General features: G+C 39.8%; 1 protein-coding gene across 2 annotated transcripts in view; it reads left to right on the forward strand.

Annotated features, from left to right (window-relative positions):
• LOC149461455 (SWI/SNF-related matrix-associated actin-dependent regulator of chromatin subfamily A member 1) overlaps window positions 1-20915 on the forward strand; it is a 277776-nt gene that overhangs the window by 219659 nt on the left and 37202 nt on the right. The window contains exons 21-23 of one of the 2 annotated variants that reach the window (XM_089678297.1): window positions 319-437; window positions 5544-5756; window positions 17258-17590. In XM_089678297.1, the coding sequence (XP_089534423.1) occupies window positions 319-437; window positions 5544-5756; window positions 17258-17275 (350 nt within the window). In that variant the 3' untranslated portion in view covers window positions 17276-17590. Of the gene's footprint in view, window positions 1-318; window positions 438-5543; window positions 5757-17257; window positions 17591-20915 lie in introns of those variants that run through there. The other variant, XM_089678296.1, reaches the window with a different exon arrangement.

Genomic DNA, 20915 nt, shown 5'->3' on the forward strand with positions numbered 1-20915 from the left:
CAGCAGTCATGCATAGATACTATTGCAAGGCTGCTGCCGCTGTGATGGTGAAAAATAAAAAATTAGGCAGAATGTTTCGATTTGGAGAAGAATATATATATATAGAGAGAGAGAGAGAGCAAACAGAAACGTTTAGTGAAGGCAGGCAATGCAGGATTAGAACATAACAGAGAAGCCTGGGAACATTTTGTTTTAAGTAAGATTTTACTGAACTTAATTAACGGGAATGATGTAGGAAATTGTTTTAAATGGAAGTATACTTGATGCTATACCCCATAAAGATATTACTTATCAAATAATGATTTGTTTTTTTTGCAGCTGTGTTCTGGGAACGTTGCAATGAATTGCAGGACATTGAAAAAATAATGGCCCAGATTGAACGAGGTGAAGCAAGGATCCAAAGAAGAATCAGCATCAAAAAAGCATTGGATGCAAAAGTAAAATTATCTTAAACCATTTTGTGTAGCAGATGTGTCCCATTTACTAGCATTGGGTTCTCTTTCCACTGCCCATGTACAAAACAGATGAGCTCCCTATAGAATAAGTGTTCTCACTGCTACACAGAGCTCTACTCCTTTTGATTTAAGCCTGATTCACATTTGTGTGACACACTTTAGATGTGTTGCACTTTGGGTGCATTCTGCATGCATTTTAGTTGTGTTACCATTGAACTCTATATAACGTGTGTTTTGATGAACGTGCATCAACGGTGCAGCAAGCAGAATTTTTTCAACGCACCACACTACATAAAACGCACATGTGTGAACAGGCCTTTGAAAGAACATAAAGCAGCTTTTTTGTGCATTTGTTTGCCTGCATTTTCTCGTTCCAGTCAAATACATGATATCCTTCAAAATGAAAAAACAAGCATATGGTGGGATCATAGTTTGTTATCTTGGTGTATGAACTCAAGGGAAGTAGGAAACATACTTATTTGTACAAATATGCAGGTCTGTGTACCTAGCAACCACACCAAGTGCTCTCTGTAGAAGAGCCCTGACTGACTCACAGTGCTTTCTTTTTTCAGTGTGAATGATGTTTTACAGGAGATTACAACAAGCTAGTAAAAAGACGGCTTTATTTATAGCTGTATTTAAAGAATGTTGAAGTATTTTAATAAATACATTATTATATTAAGGTGTACATTATTATTGTAATCCAAACTGATTTAAAGAAGAATTATGGGCAGTTTTTTTATTTTCCCATGCAGTGGGGCTATGCCTGCTTTGCGTGGGTTAAGTGCTTGTTTTTGTCTAGTTGTTCAGAAAGCGGAGATATACTTACCTAATCCGCTGATCCTCCGAAGGCAAGACTGGTCCCTTCCACTCCTCCTTCCCCTGCATGCTAGCGATCTTGTGAATGGGCTATTCCTGACGTCATCATGTCCATGGACCCGCCTCTGACGTAAGGACTGCAGGAACAGTCCCAAAGGATAGGGTAATTATAGCTTTTCCATGAGCCCCTGGAAAAAACGAGCAGTTAACCCATGCAAGGAAAAAATGTCACCAGCACACCAAGGATCACCAATATGGGTCCAAAGGTTTTAATAAACCATCACATAGTTACAGCAAGGCAACGTTTCGGAGTCTCGCAGGACCCCTTCATCAGGCATGTGACAAATCGTGATAGAAACTGGCTAAGATATATAGATGATATCTTCCTTATCTGGAAAGGGAAAACATCTATTTTTTATGAGTTTGTTGACCAGCTTAATGGCATCTTTCCTGGTATCATTTTCAACCCCGAGATATCCCCCAACAGCATTACATATCTTGATGTGAGGATCACTAACAATCAGGGTACACTCCAGACATCTGTGTTCTCAAAACCAACGGACAAGAACACCCTACTACATTACCAGAGTGCACATCCCAAGCATCTCCGTGATAGCCTGCCTATCTCACAGTTCAAGAGGGTGTTACGCATTTGTTCCTGTATGAGTGACAGGAGAGAACAACTTGAGGCCATGTATAGAAAATTTGTGGAAAGAGGTTATCCTACTCGAGTACTTGATCAGGCATTAGCCAGAGCTATGGCAGATTCTGAAGGCAGCCCTAGGGCAGTCAACAGGCCGCTCTTTATACACGGCTTCAATCAGGCATCTGAGCGTATTAAACAAGCGGTCATGCATAACATGAACATCCTTAGAGCTGATGACACTCTATCACCCAACTTAAAGAATCCACCATTGATGGCGCATAAGCGAGGTAGATCCCTACGTGACTTATTAGTTCAAGCGGACCCTAGGACCAAATACGCTAAGGCAGTATTTAAGTTCTCAGAAAGACAGGGTTGCTATAAGTGTTACAATTGTAATGTATGCAACTCATTGATCTGTGGGGAATATTTCACACATCCCCACAGTGGGAAACGTTACCAGATACAGGGTTACCTGAACTGTAACACGGATCACTGCGTTTATATTCTGAAATGCTCATGCTCACTAGTTTATGTGGGCAAAACAAAAGGTCCCTTTAAGCGAAGATTTCAGAAACATAGGAGTGACATTAGGACAGCTCTAGTCAAGAGTACCAAAGGTGAACCCATTGATTTGAGTAAACCCGTAGCGGTCCATTTTATTTCGGCAGGACACCAGGTACATGAATTGAGGGGCATGATCATTGAACACGTCAGTCGATTGGCGAGAGGAGGAGATCGTGACAACTTCCTCCTCCGTCGTGAAGCTTATTGGATCCATACCCTTGACACAACACAACTGAGGGGACTTAATACTAACACATCATATTTGTGCTTTTTGGATCGCAGATGAACTTTGGTTATAATGATTCCTCATGATTGAAGTGTATATAGTTTTGTAGATAACTTTTGGTTTAGATTTTTCACATTTGCACTATTCACAGTGGTCTCTCTCTTTCTTCTTGCAAGTAGGCGAGCTGTGTCACCCCTTTACATTCCTTTTTTTTTTTTGCCTCTTTTCCATTTTATCACTCCCTTCTCTTTCACTTTTCCCCAGCTCCATTCATGGACTGATTATCATCATTCTCAGGGCTGGTTCGCACTATGAATACGTAGTCGAGATGCGTTCCAGATGCGTCTTTGCCTGTGCGTTTTGACACGGTTTTTGGCATATCTTGTGCGTTTGTTATGCATTCCAAAGTATTTTTTATACATTCTAGTCCATTTGTTTCCCCTCTCTTTTTTCATTTGAGATGGGGATATGTGTAATTGGCATATTTTTGGTGCACTCCGGTGCGCTTTGATGCGTTTTGCAGTATTCTAGTGCAACTCTGTACGAGTGAGATGCGGCTTGTTCTGCTTTTTATCTGCAGCTGGAACGCACTGGAACTACGAACACTGATGTGAACTATGACATTGGCAACCATGTATAGTATACTACTTTATCTTTGGATGCAGATGAAAAGTAACTGAAATGCATGTGGTGTGAACTAGCCCTCAATCTGTTTTCTTTGTGTTCTTTTTTCTTCACAGCTCATCTCTGCAACCCCGCCCACCCACTGGTTTGTGTGGCGTCGGCGCCATATGTTTCTATGACGCCGGCGATTTGCCTCCGCCTTGTCCTTCCCGGCGCCAACATCATGGGTTTCCATGATGATGGCGACCGGTGCAGGAATGTCTTTGAGCGCATGTGTGAGTAGTAAACTCTCATGGTGCATGCAGGTGACATGCGTCGCTATGAAACTGTCGGCCGCTGCACTAATAGGACCACTGTAGGTGTGTCCCCATTGCAGCTTACTTGGCAATCGGAGACAACCCTCCCATATTTCTAGGTAACAGTCTTTATCTTCTGTCATGGACATATATGCTGCTGGTTGTTGATTCCAGAACCCAGCGCTGCTTTCAGCTGACACCTTTATTACAATCCGGGGAGTACCATGATACACATGTGACCACAATGTTTATATCCCCAGGAATGCAGTTTATGTACATCTGATTATTGTTTATTTATTTTTGCAGTTTGTATTGTTTCTGTTTACATTGATTTGAATACATTTTTGGAGGGAACATGACATCATGGGGTGGGGCCAAGCTCATTTCACTTCACTCTGATTGGTGGATGTTTTTTTTAAATAGTTCTCCAGTTTCTATCACGATTTGTCACATGCCTGATGAAGGGGTCCTGCGAGACTCCGAAACGTTGCCTTGCTGTAACTATGTGATGGTTTATTAAAACCTTTGGACCCATATTGGTGATCCTTGGTGTGCTGGTGACATTTTTTCCTTGCTGATTTTGTTCGGTTCCAGCCGACGGTCACTGCAGCACCCACTCATACACACAGCCATTTTTTAACGCAGGAACGTGTGCGTTTGGATCATATACTTGCAGTTAACCCATGCAGCGCAGGCAAAGCCTCATTACATAGGATAATACAATTTTTGACCAGACTTCTGCTTTAAGGGTGTATTTTAAAATCTATCTGGAGCAGTGAGGTCTGCTTGTAAATTAATTGGATGAGTTCAGTTGAGCTGCAGTAGTAGTGTTTTATAATCAGGGATCAGGCTTGGAGTCCAGTAGCTATAGCAGTGGAAAGGTTCTTATAGGAACTAGCAGTATAAATACACAAGTAGGTCCTCCTGGAGGGTGACTCGGGCTCACCCAGGGCACAGGGTCAAACCACTAAGCAGTCTTCACCAGAGCTCCTGACGGTGGAGAAATGGGTTTTGCAGCATACTAATGCCAGGTTACAGTCCTCAGGATCATCCCACCAGGAGGTGAGCCCAGCTGGGCTCCAGTAGCACAAGCCAAAGGTTGGTAACAAGCAGTTGCAGGTTGAGGTCAAGTGGAAGTGTAGTCAAGGAAGAATCAGACAAAGGTTGGTAGTGAGTGGCAGTTAAGATACAGATTGCAGTAGGGGTACAGGGAGCAGGATATTGGCTGGAGAAGAGAACAATAATCTGGTAAACAGGAAGAGCAATGGCATGGCTTAAATAGGAAGTTTATGGGAGGAACAAGAAGTTAAAGGTTCACCAGACGCAAGATATAAAGTAAGGTTCTCCAAGGGATCAGGCAGAGAGCTGTCCAGTATCTCAGGTAGCACAAGAAGAGAAGAAAAAGAGGAGTCATTTCTAGATGCAACAGAGGTGCTAGATTCAAATGTGATCCTGATTGGTAATATTGTATTTTGCTTATAATGGTGTTTGCTGAAATATACAGTGGGGGTTATTTACTAAAACTGCATGGTGCAAAATCTGGTGCAGCTCTGCATAGTAACCAGTCAGCTTACAGGTTTTATTATCAAAGCTTAATTGAACAAGCTGAAGTTAAAAGCTGATTGGCTATTATGCACAGCTGCAACGGATTCTGAGCGCACCAGTTTTAGCTACTCTCTCCAGTAATATGTATAACTTTGTGGCTAAGCCTGGTTCACACTGGATCAGACTTTTAAATCTTGAAGTTCACTTGAAGTCGCACGATTTCAGTTGCATGTCAGTGCGACTTCAGATGCGATTTGAAATCGCATTGCATGACGAGTTGCATAGGTGTGAACTAGGTCTTACACTGTGATTTTAATAGTGTTTTTTATTTGACCTAATGTTAATTATACTGCTCTCGCTGTTATTAGATCGCAAGGTACAAGGCTCCATTTCATCAATTAAGGATACAGTATGGAACGAACAAAGGCAAAAATTACACAGAAGAAGAAGATAGATTTCTGATATGCATGCTGCATAAAATGGGCTTTGACAAGGAAAATGTATATGAAGAATTGCGTCAGTGTGTGCGAAATGCTCCCCAATTCCGATTTGATTGGTTTATCAAATCAAGAACTGCCATGGTATGTACATTTTATTAGTCATGTGCAATTCCTCTTTATATATGCTTTTAAAAGTCTGATATTAATATCCTGCTTCATACGTGCACATTTATTAGATCATACTGCATGCCACTACAAATACTTACAAAAGATAACCAAGATCCTAAACAAGTACAGTCATTTACCTGTCCAACAAATGTAAAGAAGAAATCACAAATGGCTGCATGTTACATGCTAACATAGAGCAAACAGATGTTTGCTTTCATGTTTCTAGTGAAGCAGGGTCAAAACAACAAGAAATACATAAAAACAACCCCTGTGCTTATAGGCCTTTTGTATATTAATTGTTTAACATATGCATATTTGCTGGGTTGAAATTATGAGCTTTGTTTGGAATGGTAGTTTTAATAGTATACTGTACATGTATTCAAATGCCATGCAATAATGACACAAACATGGATAGTTCCATAACTAAATAATGACCTCAGAATTGAAATATCTATTTTGAGATAGCTAAAATGTTGTATATCATATACAGTTTTCAGCATAAATGAGTACACCCTTTTTGAAAAGTAAGATTTTAATCAATATCTCAATTACAAGAATAATTTCCAAAATTTTGACAAAACTGAGCTTTATAGAACATTTGTTTAGCTCATTACATGAAAGTAAGGTTGTTGCTGACAGCATGAAATGGGAAGGGGTTTTCTTTGTTAACTACATACCCTCCAGGGGATTTACCCCCCTTCCTGACCAGGCCATTTTTACGATATGGCGCTACGTATTTGATCACCTTTGCGGGTTTTTTTTGCGCTATAAAAAAAAGACCGCCAATTTTGAAAAAAATAACAATATGTTTGACTTTTTGCTATAAAACATATCCAGTAAAAAAATTAAAAAAATCTAATTTCTTCCTAAATTTAGGCCAAAATGTATTCTACACATCTTACCTAAAAAAAAAAAAAATCCCAATACGTGTAAATTAATTGGTTTACGTGAAAGCTATAGCATTTACAAATGGTTGTATATACAGTATACTGGAATTTGGTTTTTTTTTTTATACTAGTAATGGCAGTGATCAGCGACTTATAGCGGGACTGTGGCGGGCATTCTGACACTGGGGGGAACTGACTAACTGCCACTGACATCCCAATTACACTAATACAGGGATCTGGGCTAGGAAAAAACACTGACACTGTACTAATGACAGCTGAATAGCTTTGTAAAGCTTAGTTTTTTAGCAATAAGTAGTTATCCCACCTAAAACTGATGCAACAGTTACGGGTTGGCCAAATTGTCCTCTGGCTTCATACAATTGAAGGACACAAGTTGTGAGATCTACCCACTGGAGTTCCATACAGCCATCTTCACATAAGTTAGTCCTACTCTTCCAAATGCTTAAATCCTTTTAGGATTTGTGGCCAAGTGAAATTTGCAGATATTGTCTGTTTTAGGCCAGGTTCACACTGGTGTGCTGCAGTTTAGCCACAGCACTGAAGTATGCATACTTTTTGTGCTTTTACCTGTGTTTTTACCAGTGTACTTCTATTCTGAAAGCGTGCCTATGTGCTGCATCTTTACACTTTCAGAAAATGCAGCAAAAACCTACAACCTAACAGAAGTCTATTGGACTGCAGCAAAAAATGAATGTAAAATGCACAAAAAACCACAGACACATTCGTGCTGCGGACAAACTGCAGTGCACCAGTGTGAACCTAGCCTTAAGGTGGCTTTACTATGCTGCACCGACTCAGTAAAGGGGTTTTTGGTTGCTGTAACCCCTTCCCACTGGCCTTGGTGTCCCCTTTAAAAGTTCTTAACACCCAGGAAGGTGGGAAGGATTAGCGATCATATGACCATTGTGATTGGCTGTCACAGCAGTCACATGATCTCAAGCTGGTCCCTCTGACTACCGATGTCTTCTTGAGACAAAGATCCGTTTTGGGCAGCTTGGTATTTGTGCTGGAAGCACACACCCAGCACATAAATATTGACTGCCCAGTGACGCATATGCCAAAAACCTACAAAACTCTATGTGGTTTGTAATTAATGGCTGCCTGCTATTAGATTGTATTTTTGCTCTGCAGTTGTCCTAGGGAAAAAAAAGAATTACCGTACTTGCCTGGCGCCACCTGTAATATTTAAAAATCAGGAATAAACTTCTTATTTTTGTGATTTGTTAAAGGACTGTGTTGTGCTCATACACAGTAGAAAAAAAAAATTAAAAAAAAAAAAAGAATTGTGACACAAGCCATATTGTAATATAGTATTATTACAAAATTATCTTTCCTGTTCAATTTGCAGCACTGTGATTTTCTTTTAAATTCAATGCAATATGGCATCCTGGAGACATCCCATATATCACTGGTGTATGGAACACCCCCGGAAATATAATTTCCTGTTTGTGTGATTGGCTCATTGATTTTTCCAGAAGTCTGCACTAAGATACAAATCTGATTTTGAGCATCCTTGCATCCTCTGCAACATTAACTGCATTTTTTGTGAGATACTTCCAAAGGGTTAATGACATCTAAAGGGATTCAGACCGCTGTCCCCATTAGAACTCTGCAAGTGCAGTAGCTGATTAGTAATTAAAAAGGCACTCCCATTCACATTCATATTGCACATGGACACTGACAAAAAAACAACTATTTCTTCAGAATGACAAAAGGTAGAAATCTACAAAAAAGTTTGTTAAAATCCCTGCAATGTTCATTGATCACCCAGAGGGGAATGTTTTTTCTCATCAAATGTGGAGTTACCCTTTAAGCTCTCCACTCCATAAGTTGTTTGGTATATATTTTTTCTTACTCCTTTTGCTGCATTCCCCACCTTTTAAAACAACTAACTACCGTATTTGCCGGCGTATAAGACGACTGGGCGTATAAGACGACCCCCCTACTTTTCCTGCTAAAATGTAGTGTTTGGGCTATACTCGCCGTATAAGACTACCCCTCTTCCAGTGCACACCAGTGGGAGGAATAGTGCCCCATCATCGGTGTCAGTGGGAGGAATAGTGCCCCATCATTGGTATCAGTGGGGGGAATAGTGTCCCATCATTAGTATCAGTGGGGGGAATGGTGCCCCATCATTGGTGTCAGTAGGAGGAATAGTGTCCCAACATTGGTGTCAGTGGGAGGAATGGTGTCCCATCATTGGTGTCAGTGGGGGGTGGAATAGTGCCCCATCGTTGGTGTCAGTGGGGGGTGGAATAGTGCCCCATCATTGGTGTCAGTGGGGGTGGAATAGTGCCCCATCGTTGGTGTCAGTGGGGGGGGGAATAGTGCCCCATAGTTGGTGTCAGTGGGGGGGAGGAATAGTGCCCCATCATTGGTGTCAGTGGGGGGTGGAATAGTGCCCCATCATTGGTGTCAGTGGGGGGTGGAATAGTGCCCCATCGTTGGTGTCAGTGGGGGGGGGGAATAGTGCCCCATCGTTGGTGTCAGTGGGGGGGAGGAATAGTGCCCCATCGTTGGTGTCAGTGGGGGGGAGGAATAGTGCCCCATCGTTGGTGTCAGTGGGAGGAATAGTGCCCCATCATAGGTATCAGCGGGAGGAATAGTGCCCCATCATTGGTATCAGTGGGAGGAATAGTGCCCCATCATTGGTATCAGTGACACCAATGATGGGGCACTATTCCTCCCACTGACACTTGCTGACTCTGTTCTCGTATGGTGCTGCTGCAGCCAGCATATGTGGTTGCAGCAGCACCTCTACACTGACCACTTACCTGCTGGTCCTGCACTCGATTTTCGCGCGGCCGCTCGGCTCCACCCTCTCGTCGGTGATTGGCCGCCTGTGTGCCTTTCCTGAGCTACAGTTCTGGCGGCCAATCGCTGGTGAGGAGGCGGAGCCGAGCAGCCGCGCGAACATCCAGTGGCCGAACTGAAGGCGCAGCCACGCTTCCTGGACCGGATCGTTGTGGGACCGGAACCAGGTAAGAAATAGCCCCTGCCCACCCCTGTACTTAGTGTCCCTTCCGTTAGGGGAAGGGGGGGGGGCGGCGGCGGCACCGCGCCGCCCCCCTAAAAAGTGTCATGTCATGTTATACCGGCGTATAAGACGACCCCCGACTTTTGAGAAGATTTTTAAGGGGTAAAAAGTCGTCTTATACGCCGGCAAATACGGTAGATCTCTCATAATTTCCACATCAAGTGGAGGGACATAGGTACATAGATCTCAACTCCAATTTCTTTGAGAAACACAACAAGCGATAACTGTGTTTTATCAAACCTGGCTCTTAAAAGGCCTTTTTCAATTAATACTCAATGTGGAATTTTTTAACCACTTGCGCTCTGGAAGGTTTTACCCCCTTCATGACCAGACCATTTTTTTGCTGTTGGGCACTGCTCTACTTTAACTAGCAATTGCGCGGTCATGCAACACTTTTTTTACATACTGTAAATAGAGCTTTCTTTTGGTGGTATTTGATTCCGACAGGTTTTTTTTGTTATATAAATGAAAGAAAAATGGAGATTTTGGAAAAAACAATATTTTTTTCTTTCTGTTTTAAAACAGTACCCATTAAAAAAAAAATCAAAATTTCTTTATAAATTAAGGCCAAAATGTATTATGCTACATGTCTTTGGTAAAAAAAAAAACCCAATAAGTGTATGTTAATTGGTTTGTGTGAAAGCTATATCGTCTACAAACGATGGTATTTATACTGTAATCTTTATGTATTTATTTATACTAGTAATGGCGGTGATCGGTGACTTATAGTGGGACTGTGATAGTGCAGTGGAAACCTGAGACTAACTGACATTTAGTGGGAATTAACTAACTGACACTGACATCACCAGTGTCAGTAACATGGTGATCAGTGCTAATATTGTACACTGTCACTGTTCTAATGCCACTGACTGGGAAGGGGTTAGCATTTTGGGGTAATCAAGGGGTTAGGTGTGTGCCTAACAAATGTTAATGTGTGTAATGTGTGCTGCTTTTTACTGAAGATCGCTTTGTCTCTTTTGCCTGCTTTTCAGGCAGAAGAAACATAGAGATCATTTCCTCTGTACAGAGCTCTGTGTTGTTTGTCAACACAGGGTTCCGGGCTGTGATTGGACACAACCGATCAGCAGGTCCATGAATCTTTGGCTGGAACCTGCTGAGTAAGTCCTGCGGTGTTCAATCACAGCAGAGTTGGTGGGCAGGGGAGCGTATCCTGAGCCCAGAAGAAAGCTGTAACATACAGGTAGGTTACTGTGCCTGTACGAGCTGTCCGTCCGCAGTATGTGCTGCATTGGGTCAGCAAGAGGTTAATCTTGCTTCTCTTTGTCTATATAATGTTTTCTTGTAATAATATTAAATTATGGGGGTGATTTACTAAAACTGGAGAGTGCAAAATCTGCTGCAGCTCTGCATAGCAACTAATCAGCTGAATTACAATACTACAGTTTGTATAATCGCCGATAATTGTTTCTTTAACTTGTTAACTTTTTCTTCTCTGGTGGTATGCCTGATATTTATAATGGCCATTTCTTGTACAACTGCTTTAAATTGCAGTCCGTTTCCACAGCTGGGTTTGCCCTTGACTGGAGACATCTAAAAGGACAGGGTTAGTGCGTGACGGAAAACATGAAACTGTACTGCAAATTCATCTCACATTTCATAGGAAAATATCACATTCATATCTAGAGCTGAAGATGGAAAAAGCATTAGTTAACTGAATTAATCTTGTAGGCTAATAATGTTACATGCACAGCTTGTCCATCTCTCAGCCTGAGAGCACATCTGCTTATTGTATGGCTCATGGGTAGTGTATCTCTCACAGTACTCTGGAAATGGAAAAAATGTCATAGGTTATATCAAAACATCAAGGTTTCAGTATTGCTGGCTCAAAGCATCATTTTGTATTTTAGTGTTAAATGAATATTAGTAATATGCATTTATCTTCAGGCTGATTCTTCACTGTTTCTGAAGTAGGTTAATATTTTTAGCTGGAACAGAAAAACATTTGAAGATGCATTATTTTCAGAGTTATTGGGCTTCATGTTATGATGTAGTTGCAATTTGCTTTATTTCTTTTAGCCTGAACCAAATGATGGCCTATATTCACAATAATAATAAAATTAAACATGTTACCAGTCTAGAAATGTATACATAGTTTGTGTTTTGAATGCTAATCTAGTTATATTTTAATTCTGCTGCACTGTATGTATTAACTTGGCTGCCACTAGATGTCACTTTATACTCATACATTTCTGGTGTGATTTCCTGTTTTTGAAAGGAATTTTTTTTTCCTTTGTCCATTGCCAATGTGGCTTTTGCTCTCACATATGCCGTATAAAATTGTGTTGTTTATGCAATGTAGAAGGCCAATTTTAAACACATAAACGTTCACCAAACTATATGGGGCTAATTTACAAAGTCCAGTGTAAAGAAAACTGAAGCAAAAGTGTAGCACTTGCCCAGAGCATCCAATTACATTGCATTTGTCATTTGCTATCTTGGACATGAGATGACAGTTGAAACTGGTTAGATGGGTAAACAATCTCATGTCTGTAGATTTTCTGAACTATCACTATCAGGAGTTTGATCAAACACCTAAGAAAGCCTGCCCTGATTGTTGTACTACTGGCTCAACTTCCTGCTCTCTCCCATCCCTCTACATGGATATTCTGAGGTTACTTTACTAAAGGCATATAGACTGTTCATTTTGCAAGGGAAATTTCACTTGGATAGGAATTATCCCCAGAGCTTAGTAAATGTGGTAAAATGTCACTTTGCAAAGAATAACCATTAATGTGACAGGAAAATTAAAAAGCAGCATATTTGCTTGAATGTGATAGGATGATGGAAACCAGGAGAGCTTCATCTCCTTCACTAGGCTCTAGGAAAAAGAGCAACTTCCCTTGCAAAGTGAACAGTCTGTTTGCCTATTACTTAGTAAATCATCTTCTATACAGTATGTACTATGAGCTTACATGTATATAGGGGGTTGTACTATGCTTTAACAGTGGCCTACCTGGAGGATGTTCACAGTGTTTTTCTCAATTAACTTCACTAAAGTCTGTGACCAGCCAAACAATCTAATTGGTTGCTCTGTTGTTCACAGATTCTTTGCACCAGTCTTTGGCTTATCAATAAAAAAAAACATGATCAAAGTGACCAAGGCACCCCAGTGCAAGGCAATCCAAGGGCTCTGGTGAAACAAAAAGATACTTACCAGAACGCCATAGCAAGCATAAACTTATGCATTCTGCTCAACATTCTCCCTACACTGCCGATCGTACATATCCAGCTCTCCACAGCAGCAAACAATGAATGTACAGGAGATGAAATACATAATATGAATCCACAAACTATGTTTATTAAAATATAGTAAAATTCACGCATATAGAATCATAAACTCAAAAGCACTTCACAAGTAAAATCAACAGCAATCTCAATCAGTACATTTGACATGCATGTGGGAAGAAGGTTGTGCTGTACACGTAAGAGTGTATGCTTGTTATGACAACTCTGTAAATGGGGCTCATGGCGTACTGGTAACATGTTTTTTCTTTCACCTGAGCACTTGAATTGCCTTGCACTGGGGAAGGAAATCTTATTAGAGCATCTATTTGTTTCACTAACCTCCCTGGCGGTATTATTATTTCAGATTTTTGGTGCTGAAAGCGGCACCATTATTTTGCATGGAAATTTGGCGTTTTATATTGTAGGCCTGTAATTCTTAGGAATAACTCACTGAAATCTGTCCGAACAAGAGTCTAGTAAACATCCCGGGTAGGATAAAACTTGAAACATGAAATCATAAATTATAATTTAATAAATAATCATAAAAAATAATAATATAATAATAATAAGTTTAATTCAATAATATAATCAAACCAAAAACACTAAAATTTTAAATATAGCGCCAAGTTCGCACATCACTGAGCAAAGTCGCAAAATTGTTTTCAGTGTCTGATGACGAATTTCCCCACGAATCATTATCACTCAGTTCTGCAAGTGGTTCTGATTTACTATCGCTGTTCTCTAGCTGGTCTAAAACCGATTTTGACCTGAAGGGACGCTTTTTGGACACCATGGACGTTTCTCAGTTTCCAGGCAGAAAGAACAGTAAAAATGCAGGCAGGGCGCAGGACAAAGCACTCGGGACAAAATGTATGTGAAATGCTTTGATACAGTAATGTTTTACTATGTGATTTTAGTGAATGTCACTTTTTGTCATTTTCAAATTTCCCGCCGTTCCGTCCCGTCCCCCGTATGTCCCGATGCTCGCAGGGTACGGAACCCAGAAGACAGATGCCGGCATCCGCCGGATTACATTGCCGGGGACACTGCAGGAGGGACATCGCGGGAGCGCAGGACAAGGTAAGTGATAGAGGGATCGCGGAGCAGCGCCGCATGGTATTCCCGAGTGTAGCTCGGGGTTACCGCTTGTGATACTGAAACTTTACCCCGAGCTACACTCGGGAATACCTCCAGGGAGGTTAAGGAGTGTCACTGGGACTTTTTTTTTTAAATAATTTTGATTGGAGCACTCAAGCACATGCACTATCTTGTACTTGGCTTGACTTTCGCTGTACAGTTTGGATTTTATTTAAAATTTTATATGTATGGCAGACATTGCTCAAACTAAGTGGGTTATGATAAGTGAACAATTTCCATTTACATTTATTGGTATTTTGCAATGTTTTGGTCAATTGATAATTTTTTTTTTATATTTAGCACTACTACTATATTTCAACCTGTTTATTAAGATTTTTATAACAAAAACAGAAGAGATAAATAAACAATTTACAGAACCAGTAAACTATAACAGAGATATATCATGAAAGAGATATACAATAATCATCCATTATTAGTGCGTGAATAAAGCTCATAGCAAATACTTGCTTTCCCTAGCCACACAGAGCCGAAAAGTAAGGTAGAAAACCATCTGGACTCTGACCCATCGCAGCAGACTACTCTCAAAGAGTAAGGATTTGTGTATGGCAATGAATACAAAAGTTTGTTCGCAAACACTACCAGTAGATGGTAGAACTTCTGGGATAATCCCCAGTAAGACCCTATGTCTAAGATCGCCAATAATCTATAATCAGGAATCCTTTGGAGCCTATTATGGTAAGGGGCAAAGTAAGAAAAGGAGGAAAATAGAAGGAGAGGTAAAGTTGCCATGGTTGGTATAGAGGGTTCCTCCCAGGTCTCACCAATCGGATGAAGAATGTTTAATCCAAGGGTCCAGATTTAATTTTATTGTTCTGGAGGGTACATGCAAGTTTGTCTTTGATCAGGATCTAATTACATTTTTGTTTGACATGTACACATCTTGCTACAGCAATTATGGCCGCTAAGATTATAAGAGGCTACCTGTCTAGACCATTTTGGGATGGCAGGATCTAGTTTTTGAAATAAGGCCACTTCTTCAGATCTAGGAATATTTGTTAATTTCACCGACCAAATAAATGTAAAGAGTTTAATCCAAAAGCTGGTATACTTTAGGACACTGCCACCATACATGGTACATTGTACCTGGCTGGCCACACTGTCATAGCAGGCTGTGGACGTCGATGGGTGCATCCATGCAGTACTGCTTCTTTAACAAAATCTTATTTATATTGCTTCTCAGAATATAAGGTGAGCTTCTTTTTCTGCTGTTTTTTGACTGCAAGCGCAGGTTGATTTGTTGTTATATCATGAATCAAAAAGGCAAAAAACATATCTGTAGCTGTGCAGTTTGCATCTAAAGTCCCAATGAACTGTATATGATTTTTCTGTTGATATTTTCTCATTGGAGCCCCCCTCCTATCACCCCTTCATATGTTTTGACTGTGTTACTGTACAGTTTTTGGACATACAGCAAAATCTGGGCTCCTTTGCACTATGCTTTGAGCTTCCTGGCAAATGTTCCAGGTCTTGAGTTTCTAATTGCTGGTTGTACAGTTGGTTGACATTACTCATGCCATTCTTTCTTGTTTACAAACTTTTTTATTAAAAGTTAGGCAACAAAAGTAGTGCAACCTCCTGAGGAACATACTCATGCCATTCTTATTCACATAGTGATGCAGGAAAGTATGCTCGTTGTGCTCTGAAATTTTCACAGGTCCCAAAGGACAAAATCAATATTCTACAGTTTCTAGATACTATACTGTAAGTCAAGGCAGAAGAACCACCAAATGGGTTGCCCCAGGGAAACCATGTTTTACCATCACGAGAAGAGTGGAGCTAATAAAAAGACTATGTGTAATCCCTTGATCATGGACATAGTTTTATACATAAATGTATAAAATAGTTAGAATAATTGTTACTTTTGCCATGGTTTAGTTTCAAAACTTTTATACTAGTCAAGTACTTTTTGAAATAAATAATGAGTTTTGAATAATGAAAAGGAGGGTTTAGTTCCACTTTAACCACTTCCAGTCCGGACACTTTTACCCCCTTCCTGTCCAGGCCAGTTTTCAGCTTTCAGTGCTATCACACTTTGAATGACAATTGTGCGGTCATGCAACACTGTACCCATATGAATTTTTTTTGAGACAGATAAAGCTTTATTTTGGTGGTATTTATTCACCACTGGGATTTTTATTTTTTTTGCTATGTAAATGATGAAGTCCAAAAATTAAAAAAAAAAGTGTTTTTCTTATAACATTTTGCAAATAAATAGTATTTCATCATAAATCTTGGCCAAAATGTATTCTGATATCTTTTTAGTAAAACAAAATAACCAAATTAGTTTATAACCAAAACTTATAATTTTAAACATTTTTTTTTACATTTTTTTTTTTTTTTTACATACTGTCACCCTAGCAGTACAGTGTCACCATGGTGACACTATACTACTTGTGGGAAGTGATGAAGATTTTTTTTTTACACTGATTGCTTTTACACCCATAAAGGCTGTAAAAGCAATAATTTCTCCTTCTCTCTAGCTGTATTCTTGCAGCCATTGAGAACTACTGTGTAAGTTGTGATTGGTCACAGCTTGTCACATGGTACAAGGCTGTTGTGAATAGCCTTGTACCATGTGACCTCTGTGATCATTCACAGATTTCACACGTGGTAAGCAATGATGTCAGAAGTGACATCTTGCTTACTATTCTTCATGTGGTCACTGAGTGGCCAATCAGTGATAACATGATCGGGACCTCGCACAGAGGTCCTGTCCGACGATCGATATTCCACTGGGTCCGGAGGACACAGCGGGCACCAGATTGTGGTGCTGCGCGCTCCCTGGCACAAGCAGGGTGCGGGAGGCCGTTTATAAACATGGGCCGGACGGGAAGTGGTTAAAGTACTCACAATGGTCACAATATTCTACAGCTGTATATAAGTGGAACACCATACACCACCGATCTAGTAAGGGAAAGACGGGATTGTTTCTTTATGTGTGCCAAATGGACAGTGTTACAGTGGAACTTCAGTCAGAAAATTAAGTCCTGCTAAATCACTGCATGCTGGCCCATTTTGTAGGTATAGCTATGTAAAACATTAAAAATAAGTGCCTATACTGTTTAAAATCCAGTAATGCGCTGTCCACCCTGCTCTGCCCATGCTCAGTTTCTCTCTATTTTTAGGCACTGACGAATTTGTAGAGGCCAATCTGCTGACAATCTAAAGACTGCTGCTCATGGGTTCTGGGCTTCAGCAAAATGGCAGCTTCCAGCAAGAAGAAACAGGAACAATGTTGGAAGCAATTTACAGCACACACTACTTTTAGTTGAATAATTATTAATGTGGAATGTATGTTCCTTGCTAAAGAACATTATTTTCTATCAAGTTGTTACGGGTAAAGCTCTGCTTTAATTTTTACCACTGAAAGAAGATAACTTTATTATGGATATTTCAAAATTGTTATACTTTTGATTTGACAGTTCTTGTTTTATATTAAAACTTGAGTACTGACTGAATATTTATGTTTTGTCTTTACCACTAGAGGATACTAAGGGGTCATATCTGTTTTAGCATCGACTGCGCTATAGGTTGCATACTTTTCTTAACTGCACTATTGACTGATATTTTTTTAGGTTGGAACCCCTGTCACATTTCTATTGCTGTCGGTGTCTCTATTTGTCCTGGAAAATCCTAAATTATACAGTAGTCTTTGGAACAGCTGGTAAAGAGAAATTTCCCAATTTGGATAGCTGTTCTGGGGACAACTGTCTAAAAGGGGTTTTACTCTTAGCTTTGAGAGATTTCCACTTATTGTTGTGTCTCAGGGACAGGAAGTGTAGGAAATTTCCCCAACAGGACATACACAGTAACTAGAGAACCTGGCAAGTTTTAACCACTCCTACTTATTATTATTATTATTATACAGGATTTATATTGCGCCAACAGTTTGCACAGCGCTTTACAAAATGAAGGTAGACATCACAGTTACAATACAATTTGATACAAGAGGAAACAGAGGGCCCTGCTCGTTAGAGCTTACAATCTAGGAGCACTTATCCTTTAGTATTTAACATAAAAATAAATTGTTTATTAGTGCATTCTGTGTATCTTTGGTGTCACTTATATCGTTGCATTCTGATTGTACTGCGATGGAGTAAAAAATCAATTAAACACGGCATTTAATCAATGCAAAATGAAAAGGGTGTCAAATAATAGGAGAGTGCAGTGTTCATCAAGTTCTAGCAAGGTATACATTTACAGTTGTTTTCCTCTCTAGCATCTGTTATAGTCAGAAGAGAAAAAAACATCATCTGACTGAGGTGCATATTGTCCTTCAATTAAAAATTCTATTAAGTGCATTTATTAGCTCTTAAAATGGCATTCACTAATGTACAGCAGCATGAAAGCAAATCATTATTGTTCATCATCGTCATCAAATCATTATGATATTGTAAAATTTTGACATTGTAATATACAAACATTATATAACTTACATTTTGATGCTAATGTTTTACATGGGAGGATGTGAAGCATTTCATGATTGAATGCTGGTGCTGTAATTGTAGCACATGTTCATATATGTCTTTATTCACTGAAATATAGTGGCCATAAAAAACACATAATAAAACATTCTTTGTACTTGTATGATATATGAGTTACTACATCCAGTCATGAAAGTATATGATAACAGTAGCAAATGTCAGTTTAAGCGCTTTCTTTAATACCATTAGGAAGACAACACATCAGCTTTTGTGGAATGATATTAACTTAATTATTAGGTCTGAGTTCACATCTCTCTGTTTCTGCTGTAATACATTTTCCTTCTGTTTTGTTTATGGTCTTCAAAGCACATTTTTAGTGCATTTTACATGTGTTTTACACATTTTTTCGTGGTAAATGCATAAAAATATCAGACAGTCCTCATTTTTTATAACGAAGAACCCAGATGTGAATGACCTCATTGGAATCAATGTATTTTCATGACACATGTGTTGTTATATGCTGCAAAACGCACATAAAAGAGCACAGGTGTGAACTAAATGATAAATAATACTCGTGCAGTGCTACATAAAACAAGTAAATAAATATATAGTGAATGAATATATCATAAAAACTTATGTAACATAAATAAGTGATGGATCCTTCTGTATCTATATACCGTGAATCAACAAGTGATAATTTGTGCAAAATATACCTGGTCCCAAACCTGGACCTACAATACAGTGCAGAAAACACCCAATCCCAAAATGGGATCAATAGATAAAGTGACAAAGTGAGTCCCAAATAGTGGGATAACCTGTACTCAAAAGTGACTAGTGCTGTGACTCCCAATAAATACCAAATACATATAACAGAAACTCATACAGTGATAAATATGGATAAAAAATTACAAAAATGAAGTCCAGAAAAAAGTGCAAAAAAATATACTGTGCAAAAATACAAATGCAGCAAGTGCTTCAATCTTCAGCAATGAATGCTTATGGTGCTTGTGCTACACACAGGTGGATAATTATCCTTAAATGGCCAAAATACCTCCTCACCTCTTTACCGCGATCCCTAAGGGCCACAACGCCTTATATAGCAGCTAGCTCCACACCATACAGCAAAACCAGGCTCCAATGGCTCCACATACCCTCAAATGGTAACTTCCTTACAGCATAGGCTCTCCCTCCAACAGCAGATAACTGCAGTACAGCTCATATGTACATAAATATCATACCAAGGCCATGTAAAAGCAAGCAAAAGAGACCTCCATAGTGTAACACTATTTAATATTAATTGCGCATAGGCAAAACGCCAAATGAACACTCACAGTAAAGCAGAAACAATCAGGAAGTTTTCCCACATGCTGTGGGTGTACTGTAGAACACTGGGTGTAGCAAGATGGCGCCTACCGCACGTTTGTCACCGCGCATCTACGCGTTACGTCATGATCGTCACGTGATTTCCTCAGTGATCCTCAGAGGACTTAAAGCAGAACTTTGCCTTTTGGGTGGTTTAATATGATCAGCAGTTCTGTGTGTGCCAACTGATGTCTGTTTACAACATTGAACAATCATTGCATGGTCAGGAGTCCAAATCAAGAAAAGCCACATTCATTTTACTAATTAATAGAAAAAAAGTGTCTGGAGGAAGATAGCATAGTCACATGACCAGACTGGTCCCCTATGATAGTAGTTTGCAGGTTCCATACCACAGACTGCATATTACAGATGGTTTGTAAAATGACAACACAGTGTGGAGTAATACTGCAATGTCCCATGAAAAGTGGATTTCTGCATCTACAGTATGTTCCATTTTAAATAGAACCCGTAGAGGTTTAACTCGACCTCCTGGGACTATTCTCATTTCTCCAGGGCTCATAATTGTTATTCCCGAATAGATCATATATTTCTCCTCTTGGGATTCCTTCCTAGAATGCTCACCACTGAGATTGTTTCTACATCTTGGTCTGACCATTACCCTATCCTGTTGACGCTTTCCAATCAGACGGCTAAAATGGCCAATCCACACTGGCATTTAAACAAATCTCTCTTGAGCAATTAATCCTATTGTCTTGACATCTTTACCCATTTGAAGTTTTACTTTGAAACCAATCAGGCAGGAGATACAACTCTCGCTATTAATTGGCCTCAGTTCTTATCCAGTTGTCCTCTTGACTCAAAAGAGCTTGTAATGAATTGAAAGCTTATGATGCTCTTGCTGCTCAGCATAAAAAGACCCCCGACTATGACCTGTTGGCTAAACTTGGCAAAGTCCGCATGCAACGTAATGTATGCCTCACTACAAAAGCAGAAAAACAGCTGCATTGGGCTAACCATAAGTTTTTCACATGGCGAG

The sequence above is a fragment of the Staurois parvus genome, unplaced genomic scaffold, assembly GCF_062004578.1.
Source record: "Staurois parvus isolate SC_StPar_1 unplaced genomic scaffold, SC_StPar_1.0 ptg000202l, whole genome shotgun sequence".
Lineage (NCBI taxonomy): Eukaryota > Metazoa > Chordata > Amphibia > Anura > Ranidae > Staurois > Staurois parvus.